The sequence below is a fragment of the Olea europaea genome, chromosome 2 (assembly GCF_002742605.1).
Source record: "Olea europaea var. sylvestris chromosome 2, O_europaea_v1, whole genome shotgun sequence".
Taxonomy (NCBI): domain Eukaryota; kingdom Viridiplantae; phylum Streptophyta; class Magnoliopsida; order Lamiales; family Oleaceae; genus Olea; species Olea europaea.
Window position 1 is genome coordinate 4,208,742 of NC_036238.1, and position 22,601 is coordinate 4,231,342.

Genomic DNA, 22,601 nt, shown 5'->3' on the forward strand with positions numbered 1-22,601 from the left:
GGATAGATATATAAAAATTATATAGGGTTTAATTGAATGAATTACTAAGGACAATATTAGAATGTTATGTGGATAAGAATAGCAATTTTTTAGACTTTCAATAGGGATGGATATAGAGTGAAATGGATATTTAACTTCTTATTTTATTTACTGAAAGTGATCTTATTGTAAAGACAAGCAATGAGTACTTCATCAAAGGCCAACCAAAAATACATTATTCTTCAAATAAAAGAATCTTTTGTATGCCATTGGATTCTTCGAATAAATTATTGCTTGTTTAATCTCATGACCAAAATATTATCCTGAATTGATGGGCCAAAAGAAATTTCCAACAACTGGTATTAAATTGACCAAACTAAACAAAAATTGAATCTTGATCAAGGCTAATTTCCCAGTAATGTCTGCCCATTCAAGATCCATCTTCTTCCTCATTTTACACTATCTCCAATTTCTCACTTCATCCTCTCCTTGTAATGCAATCGAGAATTCAAACCCCGATAATCTTCCGTATCCATGCACTCCACCTTACTTTAATTCCTACTCTTTTTGCAATACCTCAAATCCCACAAAAGCCAGAGCAGAATCCTTAATTTCACTCTTAACAATCGATGAAAAAATCCAACTACTCTGCGATAATTTTTCCGGCATTCCAAGGCTGGGAATTCCTCCCTATGAGTGGTGGTCCGAGTCCCTCCACGGCCTCGCCACCAATGGACCTGGGATCACTTTCAACGGCTCTATTAAATCCGCCACAATCTTCCCCCAAGTCATCCTCACGGCCGCCGCATTCAACAGAACCCTATGGGCGGAGATTGCTTCGGCCATAGCAGTCGAGGCCCGGGCCATGTACAACATGGGACAAGCTGGATTGACATTTTGGGCGCCTAATATTAACATTTTTAGGGATCCCAGATGGGGGAGGGGTCAAGAAACTACTGGGGAAGACCCTGTGGTGGCTGCTGCTTATGCTGTAGAGTATGTGAGGGCTTTTCAGGGTCAAAACAAGAGATTTTGGAGGAGACGTAAACATGGGTTTTCACAAAGTAGAGCGTTGACAAATGATTATGGGAGTGATAAATTAATGTTGTCTGCTTGTTGCAAACATTTCACCGCTTATGATTTGGAGAAATGGGGGCAATTCACCAGATACAATTTCAATGCTGTGGTAAAGTTTCTTTGATCTGAGTTCCTTATTTTCTCGATTCATTTTGGCTTTTGTTTCTTTATATATTCCAAGTAGATCTAGTAATGAGCCGAACTGAATGACGGCAAAATATTATGTAGCCGGCTTCAAATTTATTAGGAATAGGGTTCCGTTGGTTGTTGTTTTTGTTGCTATAGGGTATTTTCTTCGAATTTTGGAACATAAGTATTAGTATTTGATTCACCTGATTAGGTGCTTGAATATTTGATGTGAAAAAGCACTATTTGAGAGAGTTGCAAGCAAACTAGTTCATTTTATAAATTGCATTCTTAGATATATTCAACAAAACTAAAGACTATGCACTATTATATTCAGCAACTATCAATTCATTTGAAGCGTGATTTTATTCTGCTTTAATCACCGGTGTTAGTTGAATGGCCTCGTCTAAAAGTTTAAGTCGTTAGACAGGAGAATTTGTCTTCAACTAGCCTCTTCACGTTCAAGCTAGTTTTGTTTTTTGCGAAGGGCTCATAAATGGGTGGGAGCTGAATTTGTACGCAAGATATTCTGTTTGCTATGATACCACTTCATTTAAAAGCTTAAACTACAAAAGAGTGACAAATTTATTTATTTTTTTATCTTCAACCGTTGTGTTTGTAAACTTGGACTGTTACATGCAAAATGGAAGGAAGTTGATCATAAGATAATTAAAAGTTACTAATTGAACCAAGCATAAATGTGTAATTTTTCAAGTCTGTTGGCTATTGTGATACTAGAGTTACTTGTCAAAATGGATTTAGTCCGTCTGTCATAGCCTTCAAAAAACAGAATTGAGAGAAATTAATTCCTGTACAAGAGATCGTTTATAACAATGGAAAATAAGCTATAGTTTTTATAGGATGTTGAGTTAATATTTCTTGGAATTAAAGCTTTAGTTATTTGCATGTATATTCAGATAACAGATCAGGATATGGCAGACACATATCAGCCACCATTCCGGGCTTGCATCCAGCAGGGTAATGCAAGCTGCTTGATGTGTTCATACAATAGTGTAAATGGAGTACCGGCATGTGCAAATCACGATCTGTTACAGAAAGCTCGAACCGAATGGGGTTTTCAAGGGTGGTATTTTCCTTCCCATTTTTATAATAAAATATGTGACGGATCTGATATTTTGCAGAGACTTATAATTATGTTCCATCATACAATGCTACAGATACATCACGTCGGACTGTGATGCTGTGGCTACTATATATGAAAACCAGAACTACACAAAAACACCAGAGGATGCAGTTGCCAGTGCTCTCAAAGCAGGTTTCAGATGCTTTCTTTGGATATTAGTAATAACACTCTCACATAACTGTTATTTATGCTGAATTTATGATTAAACTTTATGGCAGGAACTGATATTAATTGTGGAACATATATGCTGAGGCACACTAAAGCTGCAATCGAGCAAGGGAAGGTTTCAGAGAGAGACATAGATAGAGCATTGCTCTATCTGTTTTCTGTTCAACTCCAACTTGGGCTTTTTGATGGAGCTCCTGGTAGAAATCGATACTGGAACTTTGGACCTCGAGATGTATGCTCTTCAGAGCACAAGAATTTGGCTCTTGAAGCAGCAAGGCAGGGTATTGTGCTTCTAAAGAATGACAAGAAATTCCTGCCATTACATAAACACAGTATCTCTTCACTAGCCATTATCGGTCCTATGTCGAATTCAACCAATTTGGGCGGTGGCTATGTAGGTATGGATATTTTACATTTACAGAGTTTTATTTAATGAGAACTTATATTTAAATACAATTTATGGGTTTTTTTGTCATCATAGGCTTACCATGTGGACATTTTTCATAAATGAGTTCGGCGAGACATGACCTCATATTTTTGTTAGCTTTGAGACCATATTGAATCAGCTGATTTTGAAGCTTAGGTGGGGACAAATTTTGTTATTTAAATCATTTTCATTATAGGCTTGACAAGTGGACATCTTTCATATGTATATCTACAGTTTTGTTAGGTCTGAGAACATGTTGAATTAATCTCATTTAAAGCATAAATTGTTAGAGGGGACAAATTTATTTATTTAAAATGTCTACAACATCCACGAACATCTAATTTAACTTATGAATGAAGGCAAATTAAATCCAAAATGTGATGTTGTCAATGATTTCTCGGGAAATATTTGAATGAAGCTACTTTTCCATCAAACACCGTCACCCGTGAAAAAGCTTTTATATTTCCAAGACCTTCGAAAGGTCATGTCCTCGACATAGTTTTTTTTTATTGTAAATCTATTTGTACTGAGAAGAAATAGTACACAATTGAAAATCAAGACTATTGTAAGATTCTCCTAAGTCCTAGGTAATATGCTTATGCAAATTGGCTGTTTGGAATTTTATCCCTTTTGTAGGAGTTCCATGTGAACAAAAAAGCATTCTTCAAGGATTCCAAGAACATGTAGAGAACACGTATTATGCTGCGGGATGCAAAGATATACCTTGTAATTCAAGCTCCAGTTTTGCAGAAGCTCTGTCCATTGCTACAGAAGCCGAATATGTAATTGTTGTGGCTGGACTGGATTTATCACAAGAAGCGGAGGACCTTGACCGGTATAGTCTTCTCTTGCCAGGGTATCAGACGGAACTCATTAATTCTGTTGCTGCCTCAAGTAAGAAGCCACTGATTTTAGTTCTTACCGGTGGTGGACCAATTGACGTATCCTTTGCCAAGGGAGACCTGCGTATTGCTAGCATTCTTTGGATTGGTTACCCTGGAGAGACTGGTGGAAGAGCACTTTCGGATATTATCTTTGGACACCATAATCCAGGTTCGTAAATGCGACTTCCAGATCCTGGATTAGAATCATGATACACTAGATAATGATGCAATTTTTGAATGAAAACAGGCGGAAGACTACCCATGACTTGGTATCCTGAGTCGTTTACCAATGTACCAATGAGCGACATGAACATGCGAGCTGATTCTTCTCAAAATTACCCGGGAAGAACCTATCGGTTTTACATTGGAGATCGACTCTACAAATTTGGATATGGATTAAGCTACGCAAGTTTTACATACAAAATTCTAGCAGCTCCTAGCAAACTGAGTTTACAGGGTTTTATCAAGGCTGGACCACGAAGGACCATGCTTTCTGATAGAAGCAGTGCTCTTGACTATATTCTTGTTGATGAGGTGGAATATTGCAACTCATTGAGGTTCAACGTGCAAATTTCTGTGACAAATGATGGAGACGTGGATGGAAGCCAAGTTGTTCTGTTATTTTCGAGAACGTCAAAATCTTTCAAGGGTTCTCCCGAAAGACAGCTTATTGGTTTTGAACGTGTCCACACACTATCCTATAAAACTGTTGAAATGAGCTTTCTGGTATACCCGTGTGAACATCTTAGCATTGCAGATGAGCACGGAAATAGAATATTGCCTTTGGGTGATCATATTCTAATATTAGAAGACAAGGAGCATGTTCTTTCAATTGAAATGTGACAAAATCTAAATTCAGTCCAGCACTCAAATTGGATTTTCATTAGAGAGTTTCTTTGTGAATTCATCTTAATCCGGGTTCTGGACAGTGCAGTTTCCTTTGATGCAACACTTCGATCATAAAAATCGGTAGCTCTACAGCATTAAATATTTTCTGTCAGGTAACTTGTGCTTTTATTCTGATGGATATAGAGTTTGTGTCTCATGTGAGTGAAAGGGTGAGATCATCATAATGTATAAGATGACTGTACAACACATTCTACAAACCACAAATTGATTCATCTATTCTAATTTCACAAGAATATTTAACAACTTTTATTAATAACTCGTTTAAGTTGCGCATTTACGTAGTGTGTTTTATCTCCCTATTACTTTCAGTTCGGTTTTCAGATATTGTCACAAAAATAAGCTAAAACTTTGTTGATTTTATGTCTAGTTCTGTCAGTTACTACGTCCCAAGCATGTACTTGGGAGTTTTAACGTAGTCAAGTATAAGATGCAGATTTCTAAATGATCATAAACTATGGAAAATTGTTAGGGAATGCACATTGCAGCCATGTCCAAGCCAGTTCATACGTACAAGTCACAGCCCTTTACTTCTACTGATAAAGGAAGTTTCCTTTTTCCACCTATTTGTTGTGTCCCTGGGTACTAACTGCACAGGACCCTGGACAGATGGTGAAAACTAGCTGCTCGACAAATTAACGACAATCACTCAATATGATTGGGTGGGAATTTCTTCAATCAAAATAAAGTAAAATTTTCCACTCTATTTTTGACACCTCATCTGTATGTAAATTATTATGTAACTCTATTATGTATAAGTAACATTATTCTTATCCTAATAGCTTATCTAGAGTATATCATGATGGGACCCTCTAGTAGTACCATCAACTCGTTAATATACATGCCTTGCACGTCTAGTTTTAGCCCTTTTTGACATCCATTAAAAAGAGTTTTGGAATAGTAATTTTTTGGATAATGTGTGGTTAAAAAACAGAAAAAAAGTTTTGAGTTTACGTGTAAAATATTTCATTGTGTGTATAGTTGAAAACAAGTTTATGAAAAAAAAAAAAAGAAAAAAAAAGAAAAGAGTTTTGATTTAATGGATGTCAAACAAAGCTAAATCTTTTAATCTCATACTTAACACTAATTATAAAGGTGTATACACCGGTTTACACCCTCCTCACATGGAGGGGCCTACGCATATTTTATATGTGTGGGCTCCCTCCATGTGAAGGGGATGTAAACCCGTGTTTACACGATTATATACATGTAATATTATTCTTGTTTGGAAACTAGTTTAGCTTTGCCTCTTCAATTGAAAAATCCAAGAACAATCTAAGATACGCTCTTAAAAAATCAAGACGTAGCTCAAACTGGTTGGTTTAATTGAAAAATCGTCATGAGTTCAATACTAGTCTAACCTTTTAACTACTCACCCTTTATATTTTTTAATTAAGTGATTAGTCGGATTTAACAAAAAAAATAAAATAAAAAATAATTAGCTTAAAATGTCCTATTCTTTTTCCTTTATTGTGCAAATCGAAGTTTTGATTTTGGCATTTGGACCTTCCATTCGATCTTTCTTTGACAAAACATTCTTACCGTTCATTTCCTTTGTTAAAGCCTCATAAAATAATGAATTTAACCTCCTCTTTCAGTAATCAAAATAAAAAGGGGGAAAAAAAAAAGAGTAATTGCAGTTAGAGTTTCAAATTTTTTAAAAAGTGCAAATGAGTTCCATTGAGGAGACATATACTCTTCGGCCCCGTTTGATTGCACAAATTTTTTATGGAAGTAGGAAATTAAAATCTATTTTCCAACTTTTTGCATATTTAATTGGCCAAATTTTCTTAGCAACACCCCTACGTGATCCATTATTCCATCTTTTTGAGGAATTGGTTTTCCCATGGTTTGGGGGTTTTTGGTTTTCTAGATTTTTTCTAGGCAATTGAAATTTTTTATCCCCAATTATAACAAATTATATCTCTTTAATTGACAATTTCTATGGAAAACAAAGTCAAACGAATACCAAAAGATCTAAAATTTCAATATTTTTCAGGTGGAAAATTATACAAATCAAATTCATTTAATCGACAATTCTTAGTAAAACAAGTTCTAGACAATTCAATTTCCTGAAATTCGTTTTCTTTCCACCCAATTTCCATTCTTGCGATCAAATGGACCATTAGGTAAGTCTTACTCACTCTAGATGAGGTTTTTTTTTTTTTTTTTTTTTTTTTTTTAATTTTATGTAACTTTCATTGAAACCATACATATATGGGTCATTGTTATGGTAAAATATACACTTGAATTTTGACTCTATTAATTTATTTATTTTTTATTGCTTTTTATTTTCCCGTTAGTTAGAAAATTATAGGCTTTAGTTAGAAAATTATAGGCTTTGTTCACCTTTTAGGTTTAGTTAAATATGCGAAAAAAATTTCAGTATTATCTTAAAATATATATTTTGAAAATCATATTTTTTGTTCACCTTTTAGGTACAGTTATATATGATGTATCATGTCTTTACATGTTCCAATTAAAATAGTAAGACGATATATAATCAATTTTGTAAAATTTTAAAATTTGAAGACAATTATTTGAATTTGAAAAATAATCAATTTTGATAGCTTCGAATTTATAAAAATTATGCGGCATTAAAATAGGAAATTAATTTGGATAATACCAAATTCTTTGTAAAGTAGCTTTTAGAATTATATAGCCTTTTAATTTTCAACCACTCCCTAAATATTTTATAGCTTTGCTCACCATCAAGATTTGATTAAAAGTGTCAAAATAAGTAGGTGGTCGACTGGTCTACAACTAGACTCGATTTCTAAAGTCTATTACGAATTTTAGATCGATGTATTGAAAAGTATGGTCTGAAATCACTAATACCATATTTCAAATTTGTTGGTAGGACCAATCAATTGACCTATCGGTGCCATCGATGTCTAACTCGACATGGCCCGTGCTTAACGGAACAAAATGTTATCACCTCACTCTCAAGCTGACCAATAATCCCTTCTTAAGAGAGAAGAGAATGTTGACTACGATGTGAAAGTGCACAAGGAATACATCTTGATAACAAAAAGGAGAAAAAGTAGATATAAAGAAGAAGAACGAAAAAGAAATTTGTAGAAAAAGAAGAAAATGACAAAGAAAATGTACAAAAATATTGTATGTGATGCATATGAAATTGATGTGCACCCCAACCTAACCCAACCCAACCCACCCCACCCCACTACTACACTTCATTATGTCTGTTTTTCCTCATAAATTAATACATATATCTGATTGATCACTATTCATTTCTTCATCCAAGTCTTTGTGAGGATCAGAAATGAGTACAGAACCACCAAAATATGCCTATCCCTATCCTGCTCAAGGTATTTTCATCTTTATATTTGTTAGTTCTTGATTTTTGCACCCTACACACACTAGTTTTTGATCTGTGGTGCATATGCACACACACATATATATAATATATACATGAAAGTAGTCAAATCCTTGTAAGAGACTTTCTTAGATGCACATATGCATACTTATACTAACATACAACATAATATTTACTGGTTATTACCAAGGACCTCCTGTAATGGCACCTCCACAGTATTATGCTGCTCCCCCTCCCAGGAGAGAACCTAGTTTTCTTGAGGGATGGTACTCTCTCTCTCTCTCTCTCTCTCTATATATATATATATATATATATATATATTTTATGTAATTTTGATTTGTCTATATATTTTTTTAGTCTTGCAGCTTTGTGTTGCTGTTGGATCATTGATGAATGTTGCTGTGATCCCTCCATCATTTTCATCTGCTGATTTATCAATAATTTTGCTATGATTTATGTGTATGATCTGCACACTGATGTATTAATTGCTCTACAACTCAATATATTTCATTTATATTAAATTATTTAGAAGAATGCATGTGTATTTTATACTTTGCCCTGTTTGATGCCTAAAAAGGGATTTTTGGGGGGAGAAAAAAATGTTCCGAAATAGTGATTTTTCAAAAAATGTGTGATAAAAATGTGATTGAAAATGAGTTTTAGAAAAAAAAAATATTTTGAAGAATGGTAGACAAATAGGGACTCCGTATCGTTTGAATTTTAAATTAACAAACGATCATATGAACATTCACAAATTGATGTAATTATTGAGTCAGTTGATCATTTGTAATATATACGAACAGTAATGCTACTTGTACATTCAAATTTATCTCTTGAGTGATAGAATGCACAAGTCACAAGATTCCATGAGCTAATGAAACTTTATTTTTGTCCACCGTTTTATGAAATCTTGCCATGTATGCATGCTGTCACCTATATAGTAAAGTTGAGTGTATATGTAGCATTTCTCAATTACGATTAGAGTACCTCAAAATGACAAGAGGATTATACCACGTCACCATAAATTGACGAAATATTGAGCCTTGGTTGAGCTCCATTCTTTGAAAAAAAAATGTATTTTAAACAATATTTTGACATCATTTCAACCATACATTTAATAGAATAATATTACACGCAACTTCACAATTTTTTCTTATGTTTTAATCACACATTTTTTATCAATACATTATTAAAAAAAACATTTTTCCCAAAATGGGGTCAAACAAGGGCTGAATTATGTGATGCAAAAGTGATACACAATGATGTGAAACTTGTCTTTTGCCCCCCACAATTTTGAAATTTTTGGCTTAATCATGACACGGAAGAAAGATCTGATGAAATTTCTTTGATCATGAAGGTTCGAAGATAAACTAATTAAAAAATCAAGCTTAACAGATTTGACTTTTCCAGAGTCATTATATTTCATTTTTATTAAATTAATTAGAAGAATGCATGTGTATATGATACTTTGCCCGTTTGATGCCCATTAAAAGAGATATTTGGAAACAATGCGTTCTTAAATAATGATTTTTCAAAAAATGTGTTATGAAAAAGTGCAATTGAAAATGAGTATTTTTTTTATTTTTTTAAAGAATTTTTGAAAAATGATAGACAAACATAAATGTTATATCGTTTGAATTTCAAATTAAAAAATGGTGGTATTAACATTCATGAATTGATGTAATTATTAAGTCCATCGATCATTCGTATTACACGAATTACGAACAATAACACTACTTGTACATTCAATTTATCACCTAAATGATAGAATGCACAAGTCACAAGATTCAAAAGGCTAATTAAACCTTGTATTTGTCCATCATCGTATGAAATCTTGCCATGTCTGTACGCTGTCATCTAGTTGGTAAACTTAAGTGTATGTATATTTCTCGATCAAGAATAGAGTACCTCAAAGTGACAAGAGGATCATACCATATGTTGATAAATTGATTAAATATTGAATCCGTTTTTCTAAGCGTTCAGAGGCCCGATTCAGATTACTCACAAAAGAGTGGCCCAACAAAATAAAAAAAATGTCAAAAGTCATATTGAATTATACGATAAACTTATCTTTTGGCCCACAATTTTGAAATTTTTGGCTCAATCATGACAGGGAAGAATTTTCTTTGATCATGAAAGTTCGAAGAAAAATTAATTAAAAAATCACCCTCAACAGATTTGACTTGTCAAGCATCCAACCCAACATGAATCTACAATTTATGAACAAATATAACATTCATAAAATAAAATGTTTATTTAGACATACGAGTTATAAAATAAAAATTTATTCATCCAATCGAGACTAGTTTGATACTTGTAATTCGGAAGAACTGGTGCATACTTTTTAACATAATCTCAACCTTGAGTACCTTTTATAGGCATTTTAACAATACAATACGATAAATAAGCACAAGAATTCAATTATTGGTGTTATGAGGTTCTTTGAAAAATACAGTCGAGTATTGATTACCAAACATTAATAAAAATCCAACCCTTTAAATTCATGCAGAGGCCGCAACTTGCAACAAACCATTGTGCCTGAGCAGTGCCTCTGGAGAGGGTTCTCGTCCTCGGAATTCCACGAATACCTGAAACAAGCATTTCGGCAAAATAAAAATTTGAGATCAATGTAAACTACAGAAATTAGTGTCACTTCATAGTGAGAAGAAATAGCCTCATTATGTCGAACCTCTAGGGGTGATTTTCCACCTCCAAGGGCAAGAATGGTTTCTCGGAATCTATGGCCAGTTTCTTCTACCGCCTGTTATAGCACATTAACCATTGTGACATTACAGATCATATAACACACATGAGTAACCTCTCCTGATAAATTTGGTGGCAGTAAAAATAAACAAATGAACAAAGGTATCATCAACTGAGATTTTAATGTATTTTGGAAGTACTTTTAAAGTTAGGGGTTCCAATTGAAACTTTAATTGATTTTTTAAAATCCATTAAAATCTAGGTTTTTCCAACACGAGATTTTAACAAATTTCAATGAAATCTTTTAAATCTAAGCATTCTCAATAATTCGTGAATTTATAAGAATTTCATTGTTAAAGAGATTTCAAAAAATTTATATGAATTTCAAGCTTAAAAATACAAATTCACTCTTAAAATTTCATCATTTTTAATGAAATTCTTTTGAATTCTATGGAAATCTATTCAAATTCACAAAATTCATTAAAAATTATAATCTCTTCAAATTCATTAAAATCGTGGGCAGGAATGCATGTATGCCTAATCTATGCAACGAGGGTACTCTATTCAGCAATACAGGATGCTCATGCATGACTTCATGAAGTATTTCCATACAATCGGTTCTTTTTTCCAAATTTTACTATTAGCAACTCCTATGTTCAAAGCAAGATGACATCTAATTAGGCCACAAATTACAAATGTCTCGAATAGCTTTATTGCTATTTCATGCGGCAATCCACATTGATGAGGCTGGAAATTTTGTTAATATCTAGCTAAGACATAATTTTGTATTCAGAATCAGTAGGAAAATTGCTTATTTGTACTTAAGCTTAGCATAAAATAAGATATTTAACAACTGCAAGCATCCATACCTTATCATCAGTTAAACCAGCATCCTCAAAAGCTGAGAAAGCATCGGCAGACAAAACTTCAGCCCACTGCACAAATTGGGACATCAACAACCCTTAGAGCCAAGAATGTTTCTCAGTCTATAAAGGCATGTGCCAAGTTTCTTAATATATATATATATAGAGGATTTTGCTAAGTGTACATAATAAATGTACATAAAGGATGACATATGGTGATGTAGAGGGAAAAGATATGGTTAAAAAAGTTGATTGTGTTTTAAACAGGCAAATGGTAGAGTGCCACATGGTATTATGGACACTCCTATGTATATGCTTATATACTTATAGCAATACTCATATATGGATTATTCTCCTTGTACATTGAGGGTGCCATTAATGTACACATAGCACAACCCCTCATATATATATATTACTTCTTGGAAATAACTCTTACCTTACTATAAAAATAAGTAGCTTGCTTATTTCCAACATTGACCAATAAAAAACCTTTATTATTTCAAACCTTAATTATTTATAAGTAAAATTTATCAGCTTAACCATGCATGCTTTTAGCTGCAAACCTAATTTTCAAGTCATTTGCGCAGAATTCGACCATATAAAAAGATCAAAATGGAACATTAAAAGGCAAAACTTACAATACCAAGAAAAATGAGAAGAGCTCAACAGATAAAAAAACAAAATACCTTGTAACTGTAGTAGCCAGCAGCATATCCACCAGCAAATATATGGCTAAAACTGCAAAGGAATTTGTCCTGCGGAAGTGGAGGAAGCACTTGCGTTTTTTCACAAACTCTCCTATCGACATCATATATTGATTCTGAACCACCTGGGACGTACTTGGTGTGCAACTCTAGATCAACAGTTGAAAATCTAAGCTGCAGTATGCAAGAGAAGGAAACTGATAAAGAAGTTTTAATGGAAAGTCAGTATCCACTTCATCTTCATTGATACAGCAGGAGGAAAGCTTCTAGTTGCGAAGTTAGACAAAGGAAAGAATACATTAATAAACAAAAGTATCATTTGAATTATTGTAATTGAAGAAGTTTTGAATGAACGAGAATGAAACTTGAGAAGAAAGAGAGAAAAAAGGGAGAGAATCAAGAGAAATCTATGATGTGCTGACACGGATATGTATGTCTAACACAATATGTGTCGGATACATAAACGTGATTTTCCAAAAAAGTGATGACACGACATATTGATTAAATTTTTTAAAATTCTTCATTTATATAGTATAAATTAAATTTTATACTTGTTATTGATTTTTCTTGTTGGAATCCTTTAAATATGAGTATATATTTGTTTTTTACTAATAAAAAAATGATTATGGTAGAGTGTTTGAGAAGTATTGGCATCTGACACGTATTAGACATGGACACGGACACGCTACCCTAATTAAAGTGTCCGTGCAATAGAGCGAGAAATTAAAGGGAGAAATATGAGTTTATTCAATATCAAGTCAAACTATTACAATACATAAGTTCCCTTTATATAGGTTTTAAACTAACCTAATTTAAGTAGGAAACAACTAATAAAATACTAAAAAATCTATAATACGAAACCCTTGTTATATTTCCTTAAGTATTTAAATTGGAAAGTTTTCCATATAATATCTATACTAGGAGTTCCAATCAGTTCCCAAAACAGAAAAGATAACTTCAGGTGGTCTGCAGATCCTGAGTAATAGGCAGAGGCAATGTGAAGCGGAGTTAAATGCGTGACAAAAAACTTATATCCAACCTCAGCATTAAAAGAAATCCAAAGACATACAGATTACCACTGGCAATGCCAGATTGTTAGCTTTGTTATTAACTGATTGGCCAATGAAACATTTCATAACATGCCATCATAAGTCTAGGCCATAATGACAAGATCCTTGACTAATTACATCTTATGATACATCAAGCAATGACTGGCAAAAACCAGCTGAATAAGAAAGGCTAAAAAAAACTCGATGAGAAAGAAGCACAAACCTGCCGAAGACTTAGAGAGCCAGCGCGGAAGGTCCTAGCAGCAAGAAGCTTTTCGTATATGTCTTCAGGAATACACTCTCCAGTTTTATAATGTTTACCGATACTCATCAAGGTATCTCTGCAACAACATGCTAACTTTAATCATCAAGCATCCACTTGAACGTAATAACGTATATCATGCACCATGAACATCATCATTGAGAAATACTAGATTTTTAAGTCATTGAGACTTGTAAGGCACATAAACCAACAAAACCTCGTTTGTACAGAGATGTTATGGACAGAAAGTTCAAAAAAAAAAAAAAAAAAAAAAAAATTTTTTTCCATTAGTTCAACTTTTCAAAAGTGATGCAATGATGTCTTGGGTCACCCACGAAGTATGGCCACAGGATTTCCTTATTATTAAATTAAACATGCAAGCGTATTCTAGCATCGATTTACTTATCAATAGTAAAGTCTTGCAGAAAATTATAGTAAAAATGAGGTAAACTTCTTTACCTATTTATGGATAGCCTGTCTGTATAGGTAATTTATGCTCAAAGAAAGTTACAAAACTGCCGGCACGATTGCAGGACTAAGGAAATTTGCACATCTTGAATCAACAGCCAAAAATAATAATAATAATAAAATAAAGTAGAAAATGATTGATGGAAGGTTGGTCAAAAAATAGAGAAGGATAATGATAAAGTTTCTGACAAGAAAATTCCTATATCATTCACTAACAAGAGGATTGAGACATAAAGCTCTCAAATTATTCTGGACAACGCATGGATTGATGAGAGGAAAACAAATTATGAGGCATATGTAATCTTTCAAGAAGAATATGATAAAAGCTCATCTTGTAGGCAAATCTAAGAAGGCCATAAAAAGATATAAGCAAAGTCACTTGCATAGTTGCATATAAAAGTTGATGAAAAATCAAGGAACCAAAGAGGACACATAGAGGCTGTTAAATATCATTGATTCACGTTATGATCGAAAAAATACTTAAGCTTGCATAGACAATGTCCAAATTCTAAATAACTATAGAAGTTAAATGATTAGGGCCCTACTACTAGGAAAGCTTTTTACTATTTTTTTTCTTTTATTTAATTTTTTGAATTATTTAATGTGGGAATTGGAAAGTTACAATTTTTTCCTTTTACAATCACTCAAAATTGATCAAAAGAGGTCAATTTTTTTTTGGTCAACTAACAATGGAACCGATTCTGTCAATTTGTCCTGCTGCTGTAACAAAATAAAAAGTTTAAAACTGTGGGTAACACAAATGAAACGTTTGGGTATAAACTGCATAAAACGAAAGATTTGGGTTCGCATATGCAATTGTCCCTTTCAATTTTGGCCCTTTTAAGTGGATTTAACGCCTAGACTAACGGAATTGGATGGTAGGAGTGTTTCACAAGCTTTGGACGATCTAGGGGGATTTTTCATCAAAATGAAAGGAAAAAACGGTATTCCACAAATAGAGACAAAGGTCAAAGGGTTTTGTGACAATACCTAAATAATAATTTCTAGTGATGAATTGATTGGGCAAATGGAGAAGATAAAATAGCTAAATATTTGATATTCGACCAAATGAAAAATAAGCAAGACTTCTTTTAAAGAAACTATCATTGTAGTAGACTCGTTATATGTGAAAGCATCTAATATGAAATTACCCTAATTTAAAATATTAAAAAGGAATCTTCTCCATTTCAAAGATTTGCGCCTAAAGCATGGATAAACTAAGCAGCACGAATACATATACTAATTCGAATACATATGGGTATGTCAATATGACTTTTATTTTTAAAAAAATTAGGATACACGGATACGTATTATAAAATTCAATATAATTTCATTAATATAAAAAAATTAAAATAGAAGCATTATAAAAAATTAAAATAAATTTTTAAAGAGTATTATCTTCCAAACTTCATTTTCTTCAACATCATTAACATTAGTTTCTTCATTATCACTAAAAATAATACTCTCTAACTTATCTAATGGTAGATTAGTATCCTTAAACAGTCCAACACTTTCAAGAGTATCAAATGAATCTCCTACACGTCCCACATTTTGGATTTTTCTTTTGAATAGAGGGATAATTTTTTTTAAAAAGGACACAGATTTCTATAAATAAAAATCAATTATTCAACTTTTTGTGAAGTTATTTAGTCCTCATAGAGCGGGAAATAGGATTTGGCTCAGGATTGCCCATTTTTAGCCATGAACCTCCTTTAGATTTTTGATTTACTCAACTCTTTTATTTTTTTATTCGAACCCCTTTCATTCTGGGGTGACGGGAGTAGAAACTGCCATTCGAACTCTTCTCTGGGGATTCCATCTACAAACATCGTTTATTTTATATATTCATATGATTGAGTCCTTGGATTTCCAAAATAGTGTCGAAGCAAAGAATATCTTGATTGGGGGAGAGAAAGGGTTGCGAAGTCGTTAAATTATACGTCCTCTGATCAAAGAATATGTACTCCAATTTCTTTCGGCACAAGCTGGGGGGAAAAAAAGTTACACAAGAAATTTCAAAGCAATGCTTTGAAACAAAGATACATTTGAACCACGAAATAGCCATCAAATTTATGAATCCATATTATACAATTAGTGATAGAATCAAACTCACCAATAACATTTTTCTTCAAGTGTCTTAACGTATCGAATACGTACCGAAAATAATTAAAAATATGTATCTGATACAGAAAATTAAAAAATATAAAATAATTAAAAAAAGTATTTGGCACATATCGAACGGTATTGAAGAGTATTCAAACTTGGATACGTAGCGGATGTGGATACATAACGAGTTTACAAGTATCCATGCTTCATAGTGAATAATATTCAAGTTTAGGGGAGAAAAAGGATGATAGAGATATAATTATGTGTGTGTTTATTTTAATAATAAAAATATAGAAATTGAAGTAAATAACTGCCAAACAAGGTAAGGTCATTTAGGAATGGCAAAAAAATTAAAAAATAGTCGACCTGAGACTTGCAGGGCACCGAACGGTATAGGGTTGGAATTATATATTAAACAGGACAGCGGCAAATGAAGGCACCGCACTGTCCTATTGCCATCCCTACTTTTGAAGCTTGATATAGAGATTTTTCAATCTATGGGGAAGGAAACCTTGAGAGACCCAAAATTTTGAGGATTAAAAAGTGTTTGAAGGTATACTAAATGCATATTTTTAACTTAACAATGCAAAAATTAAATAAATAAATAAAATAAAAATTAAAAATTGAGAGAGAGAGAGAACCTATGGTAGCACCAATTTTCCATAAATTGGGAGGGTAATTCCACAGCATCCCATTCTACTTTTCGTATACCAGCAACCAAACCCTCATCCTGCTTTGTTAGCATATGCTGAAGTGCATGACCAAATTCATGGAAGACAGTCTCAACCTATAGGTACCATTTCCATCCAGCAACCAAAATCAAATATATAATAGCACAATTTTATAATCAGGACATTGAATATTTGCAGAAACATTTATATTAGAGCTAAGGCATGATAGCCATCATAGTTATAAAATGGTACTGAAGAGCAAGTTCTCCCTTTCCTGAAAACAAGAAGTGCGCCAACTAGCCATCACTTTTTTCCTAACATCACCATTCTCATCCTTCAAAAGCTCAACCACAACACGAAGTGCACTGGTCCTCAAAACATGTAGAAATTGCTCATAACCCAAGAAATACACAAAACATTAGCTGCTGCAGGCATTGCGTCATTATTTTCCCCTCTAAGGATTCCAACAAGAAATGTTTCATCCCAGTTTCACGCTATTTGTTTTTTCCATTAAAAATAATCGAATTGCACTACATGATTCTATTTCTAATCTTAGTTCATGGAAATTGCTTCTTCTTTTTTTCTGCACCACCACGGGATGACAAGAGGAAAGAGACAAATTGAAATAAGGAAATCATAATTATTCGAAATTCAAATAATCAGCCTCGTGCTTACCTCACGAAACGTCATAAGGCTTGGCTTATCTCCTACAGGTGGCATTTGGTTGCACACCATGTGGGCAACAGGTAATCTAGGAGAGGAACCATCTTGCGACAAGATGCGACTTCTTCCAACTACTTCATCCATCCACGCTCCTCCCTGTTTTTCAGATGGCCGAGAATAGGGATCAAAATAGAAGAATGCGATTGGGCTCCCTGAAGAGTCGCTGACGCGGTACAACTGTACATCATTGTTCCAAACCTAAGAAATGTTTGACAGTTTTGTTAGCCAACAAATCATGCACTAAACCATCCACTCATCCACCAGATAAAAGTAAAGACAAAACAATGAGAATCAAAGGGTGAAAAGAAGGAAAAGATGAAATGTAAACTATAAAATGTTTTACCGGAGCCAAACCATCTGCTGGCTCAACATTAACCCCAAACAACTTATTTGCAAGACTGAAAAGACCATCCATAACTTTAGGCAATGAAAAGTAAGGTCGCAACTCTTCCTGTAGAATTTAAAAAGCGCAACAATCTTAGAGCTTGTTCATTTTAGAGAAATAGAACAGCAAATAGAATCTAACTGAATAAGTGTAAATGAAAGATAGTTTACAAAATATAACAGTGTCACTGTTGATGATAGCAAAGAAATTCAAGCAAATCAATGATGGTGAGGTCTTTCTCTAACCCCAACATAAATAAACCAAAAAATAGAAAAGATATAAAGCAAATTCACCATATGTAAAAATACAACTTGAAAGTGTGAAGCAATCAAACTTTGATCAAATGTCCTATCCACCTATTACAAGTTATGTTGCTTGGACTCGAGTACAGGTACGAGTACGGGTACATATTTAAATGTCAGATCTTTTATTTTCTAAAATATAGGATACGGGAACATGATTAAAAAGAATCTAAATTTCGGACACGGGTACTAGGTACATCTTTCAAACATCAATTTATTTACTAATTCAAGCTATCATTTTTTTAATAGACCAAAATCTATCATTCACAAAGAAGAAAATGGGTATTGAATAAGGGGTTAAGATGAATAAAGTAGAATTTTGGAATTTAGTTTTCAGTCATGAAAATTACTAAATATTATATAAAATAAAAAATGAGGGACTTGATTCAATTTGAACTTAGTGAAGAACTAAGTAGCACTATATGAGACCATTTTCATTTTATATAAACAAAACACTAAACCATCAATACAGAGAGGGAAAGAAGGAAAAAAGAAGAAAATGGAAAGAAAAAAGAAAGAAGGAAAAACTTAGAACCGCTGCTTTTCTCCACCCTCTCGATGGCAACACTAGATTTATATAGAGCAAAAAGGGGAAAGAAGAAGAAAAAAAAAAAAAAGAAGCAAAAACGATGAAATATCCAATTGAAACTTGGAGGATCCGAGCATCAAAGATTACAAGTGTTTGGTGAAATATAGAAAGAGAATAAACAAACTCCTCAAATGTTTCTGTTTAAAAAAAGGAAAGAATCGTAAATGGAAAAGGAATAATACTTTAGCGTTCGAAACGAAAAATACAGTCAAATAAATATTTGGCCAAGGCTATGAAAAAAAGTCAGCCACGCTCATGAAGCAAAAAAAAAAAAAAAAACACGTATTAGACTATTAGCAATTATTAAATCTAATGAACTCAATCACAATTGAGCTGATAAGGGCAAGGAAGAGACAAGGAAAAAAGAGATTCACAACCTCATTGATTTCGTACTTCAATTCACGAAGCCTCTCACTCCAAAAGCTGATATCCTAATGGTTCAAGTTATCAGCTTCTGGAGAACCTTGGTTCATCACAAAAGCTTTGAGGTCCTCCATATCTGTAAAGATTAAAACATAGAACATCAGCCAATTATTTTCGATCTAAATGTCTAAAAACCTTTCACCTTCAAAGAACTTTTTTTTAAGAAAATGGAATCAAGTTGGAACAGAAAAGAATTTTTTTCCTGGTGATCACTGGATCCTTCTCTTCTCGTATTTATTACAGAGAGACAAGAATTTTATCTTCATATGGTCTGCCAAACACTTTTCAAATATTTCAAATCGTTACCCTACCTTCTACTTCTATTTACCACTCAAATTGTGTTGACAACAAAACAAAAACTGTAACAACATTCTTCAGTAAGAGGTACGTCAATTTCCTATATTAATATATTACAAAATGCTTTTGCTTATTTACTTTGATTAGTAAAACATTGAACCGTTACTCAGCTACAAACCACATTTTTAAGCTATTGTTAGTTTGTTACCACAGAAACAGCGTTCAGATTGCCTTTTACTTTCAAACAAAAATGAATTCATCATGAAATTCAGTATAACACACTACCTTGAAGAGCAGGATTCCAAGAGGCACTGCGAAGTTTTTCGAGGAGCTCTTCTACCTTCTCAATAGTTGCCATCTTGGTTGCCATACTTACCTAACAATATTCACCTTGTTAAATATGTCCAGAAAGACATTTAAAATAGAGAGTCATACCTCTGCATAGTTACTATACCCAAGAAGCTTAGCCTTTTCCAACCTAAGCTTCAAAATTTGGTCAATGATTGTAGTGTTATCGAGATCTCCACTAGAAGCACGGTTCACATAGGCAAGGTAGACTTCCTCACGTAAAGATCGATTTTTAGCATGTTGCATTACAGCCATATAACATGGGGCATCCAATGTAATTATCCATGGGCCATCCTCAGCAGTAGCATTTTCATGTCTCTGTTATTATAGGCAGAAACGAAAAATGAAGATAAAAAAAAATCGCTCTTCAACACAGCATAGAGATAAAAGCAAAGCAACGTTCAATACAGAATACCTTAGAGACTGCTGTCTGTGCAGCCAATCCAAGAGCTGAAGCTGGCAATCCTTCAATATCTTTCTTATCTGTTATTAATTTTTCAAACTTCTTCGTCGCGTCCAAAACATTCTCCCCAAATTTTTGAGATAATTTTGCCAATTCCTACACATAATTTTAGGAAAGAAAAGGACGATAAACCACAAAGAGGCAAAGCTATAGATAACATATTAATCAGGCATGCTAATTAGCATTCAGAAAAATATGTTTTCATGAAAAAACAAATTACCAATGATGCAATAGCATAGCGATTCGAAAAGGACAATTAAAGCATTCTTCAACTTCCATAAACTCTCCACTAGATGGGGTATGTTATTCTTTAAATCACAATAAAAGTAAAATGTCATATAACACCTTCATTTTTGCCCTTTCATCTGCTTACTTTGCCTCTATGACCATTTTGTCAATTAGTGTAATACATCATTTCTGTCAGAAATGACCTTCAACGATAACATACTTAAGCAGAGACATTTTAAGAATCCCATTTTCACATACTAATTAACAAAACAAGAGTAAAACGTACTTGTTCAATCTTATTGAATTCTTCTCTTTTATCATCTTCAAGGGCAATACCGTTCAAAGCAGCCTCCATTATTTGCACTAAATGAGTAGATCAGTGACAAACAAATGTTAAATTCAAATAAAAATCCAAAACCTTCAATAAATTACTCTTCAACTAGTGACTACTCTTCCATAAAGGCAATAATCTAAAACTTTTGTGATGCGTACATTCAACTATCCTTTTACGAGCGTCACTAAGCCCTTCCCAATCCGATGATTCTCTAATAGCTTTAAATGCATTGTAAAGCGGCTTACTCTGACCTAACCTAAGCTCAAATGCCACTTTTTCCGGCTACAAAACCAAAAACAAACACACATTAGCACCAAAAACACTCTAAAAATAACACAACATTCAGATAAAATGTAAACACACCTGGACTTCTTCTATGGCAGTGCGAAGCTCTGGGTTATCCTTAACGGACTTGAGATGCGACACCGCGCCCCACACCACGGACAGCCTATCCCCTATCCTCTCCAGCGGTTCTACTAGCTTTTGCCATATCGGCTCCACCGTGCTCTCCAGTTCCTGTAGTTCACATTCCTAATCCAAATAAACCACAATTCATCAATCCAAATACAGAAATTACACGTGCATACAATCAATACTTACAAGTTTTTTGAGCAATTGGCGAATCCCAGGGCGAACGTGCTCGGCCTCGATGGAAGCGAACGGCGGGAAATAGAAATCTTTCAGCAGAGGATTGTTCTCATTATCTTCGATAGGGGATGTCATTCTCGTGACAGTTGATGAAGAAATGATCGGACAGTGGGGATTGGATTGTGACGTTCTCTTGTTGATGACTTGTGAAAGGAGTTACAATGACTGCGAAGGATGCAATTGCAGGGCAACATAAAACAGGGCAGGTGACGGGGTTGGAATTTTGAGAAATGTTTGGGGGCAAAAATGGAAATGCAGACCCCTGACAAAAAGCTCTGAGATGAAGTGCGTTGGGGCTTTTTAGAGTCGTGTAATTAGGATGATATATTTCTTATTAGTCGTATAATTACGATAATGTATTCCCTAGAATAAATTAGGGTAATAAATCCCTTGGAATAAAGTTAAGCCCCTGTTTGGCCCCCATTACCTGAAAATGGTAATGGGGGGAATAGTATTTTTTAGAAAAATAAGTGGTTGAAAAAGAAGGTAAATTTTTCGATTTACGTGTAATATTATTTTATAGAAGATTGTATGGTTGAAAATATGAGAGAGAAAAATGGAATGTAATGTAATTTAATTTAATGTTAATCAAACAGGGGCTAAATGTCCAGAGTTGCTTTACCGGGTATTTTACTGAGTAAAGTGGAAAATGTTGATGTGGATTCAATTAAAAAATAATAATAATAAGCATTTGGAGGGAAATGAAATGAGAAACACGGTATTGGAGTCAAATTGAACCCCCAAATTCTCAAACCCTCATTTCACTCATTCATTTCTCTAAAGCTCGAAATTCAACAACTCCAATGATTGCCAACCGCACAACTAGTTCTCGGTGTAAGATTTAAATCGATTATGTGGGCTTATAGCTGCGTAATCTTGTCACTGGGCTACGCATAGTGGACAATATAGAAAGATCGCTCAAGATATTTCTTGACAATAAATCAATAGTGTTTTATTCCAATAACAACAGGAGCTCAAAAAAGTTGA

General features: G+C 33.7%; 2 protein-coding genes and 1 long non-coding RNA gene across 3 annotated transcripts; 2 read left to right on the forward strand and 1 right to left on the reverse strand.

Annotated features, from left to right (window-relative positions):
* Positions 1-246: 246 nt before the first annotated feature.
* Positions 247-4,963, forward strand: LOC111409055 (probable beta-D-xylosidase 6). Its single transcript, XM_023038954.1, has 6 exons — positions 247-1,165; positions 2,100-2,266; positions 2,361-2,458; positions 2,545-2,892; positions 3,558-3,974; positions 4,053-4,963. The coding sequence occupies exons 1-6, from the start codon at positions 398-400 to the stop codon at positions 4,646-4,648; spliced, it is 2,394 nt and encodes a 797-aa protein (XP_022894722.1). The 5' UTR covers positions 247-397; the 3' UTR covers positions 4,649-4,963.
* A 2,964-nt stretch (positions 4,964-7,927) lies between these two features.
* Positions 7,928-8,582, forward strand: LOC111375591. Its single transcript, XR_002699337.1, has 3 exons — positions 7,928-8,040; positions 8,239-8,314; positions 8,406-8,582. It is a non-coding gene; the product is annotated as an uncharacterized LOC111375591 (long non-coding RNA).
* Positions 8,583-10,318: 1,736 nt separating this feature from the next.
* On the reverse strand, positions 10,319-21,832 carry LOC111409064 (organellar oligopeptidase A, chloroplastic/mitochondrial-like). Its single transcript, XM_023038967.1, is given in 16 exon segments — positions 10,319-10,636; positions 10,738-10,809; positions 11,621-11,686; positions 12,301-12,492; positions 13,591-13,708; positions 16,845-16,990; positions 17,550-17,795; positions 17,941-18,048; positions 19,251-19,372; positions 19,879-19,969; positions 20,029-20,259; positions 20,357-20,500; positions 20,919-20,995; positions 21,125-21,248; positions 21,330-21,497; positions 21,567-21,832. Coding segments are annotated over 16 exon segments (2,115 nt in total). The 5' UTR covers positions 21,690-21,832; the 3' UTR covers positions 10,319-10,549.
* Positions 21,833-22,601: the final 769 nt, after the last annotated feature.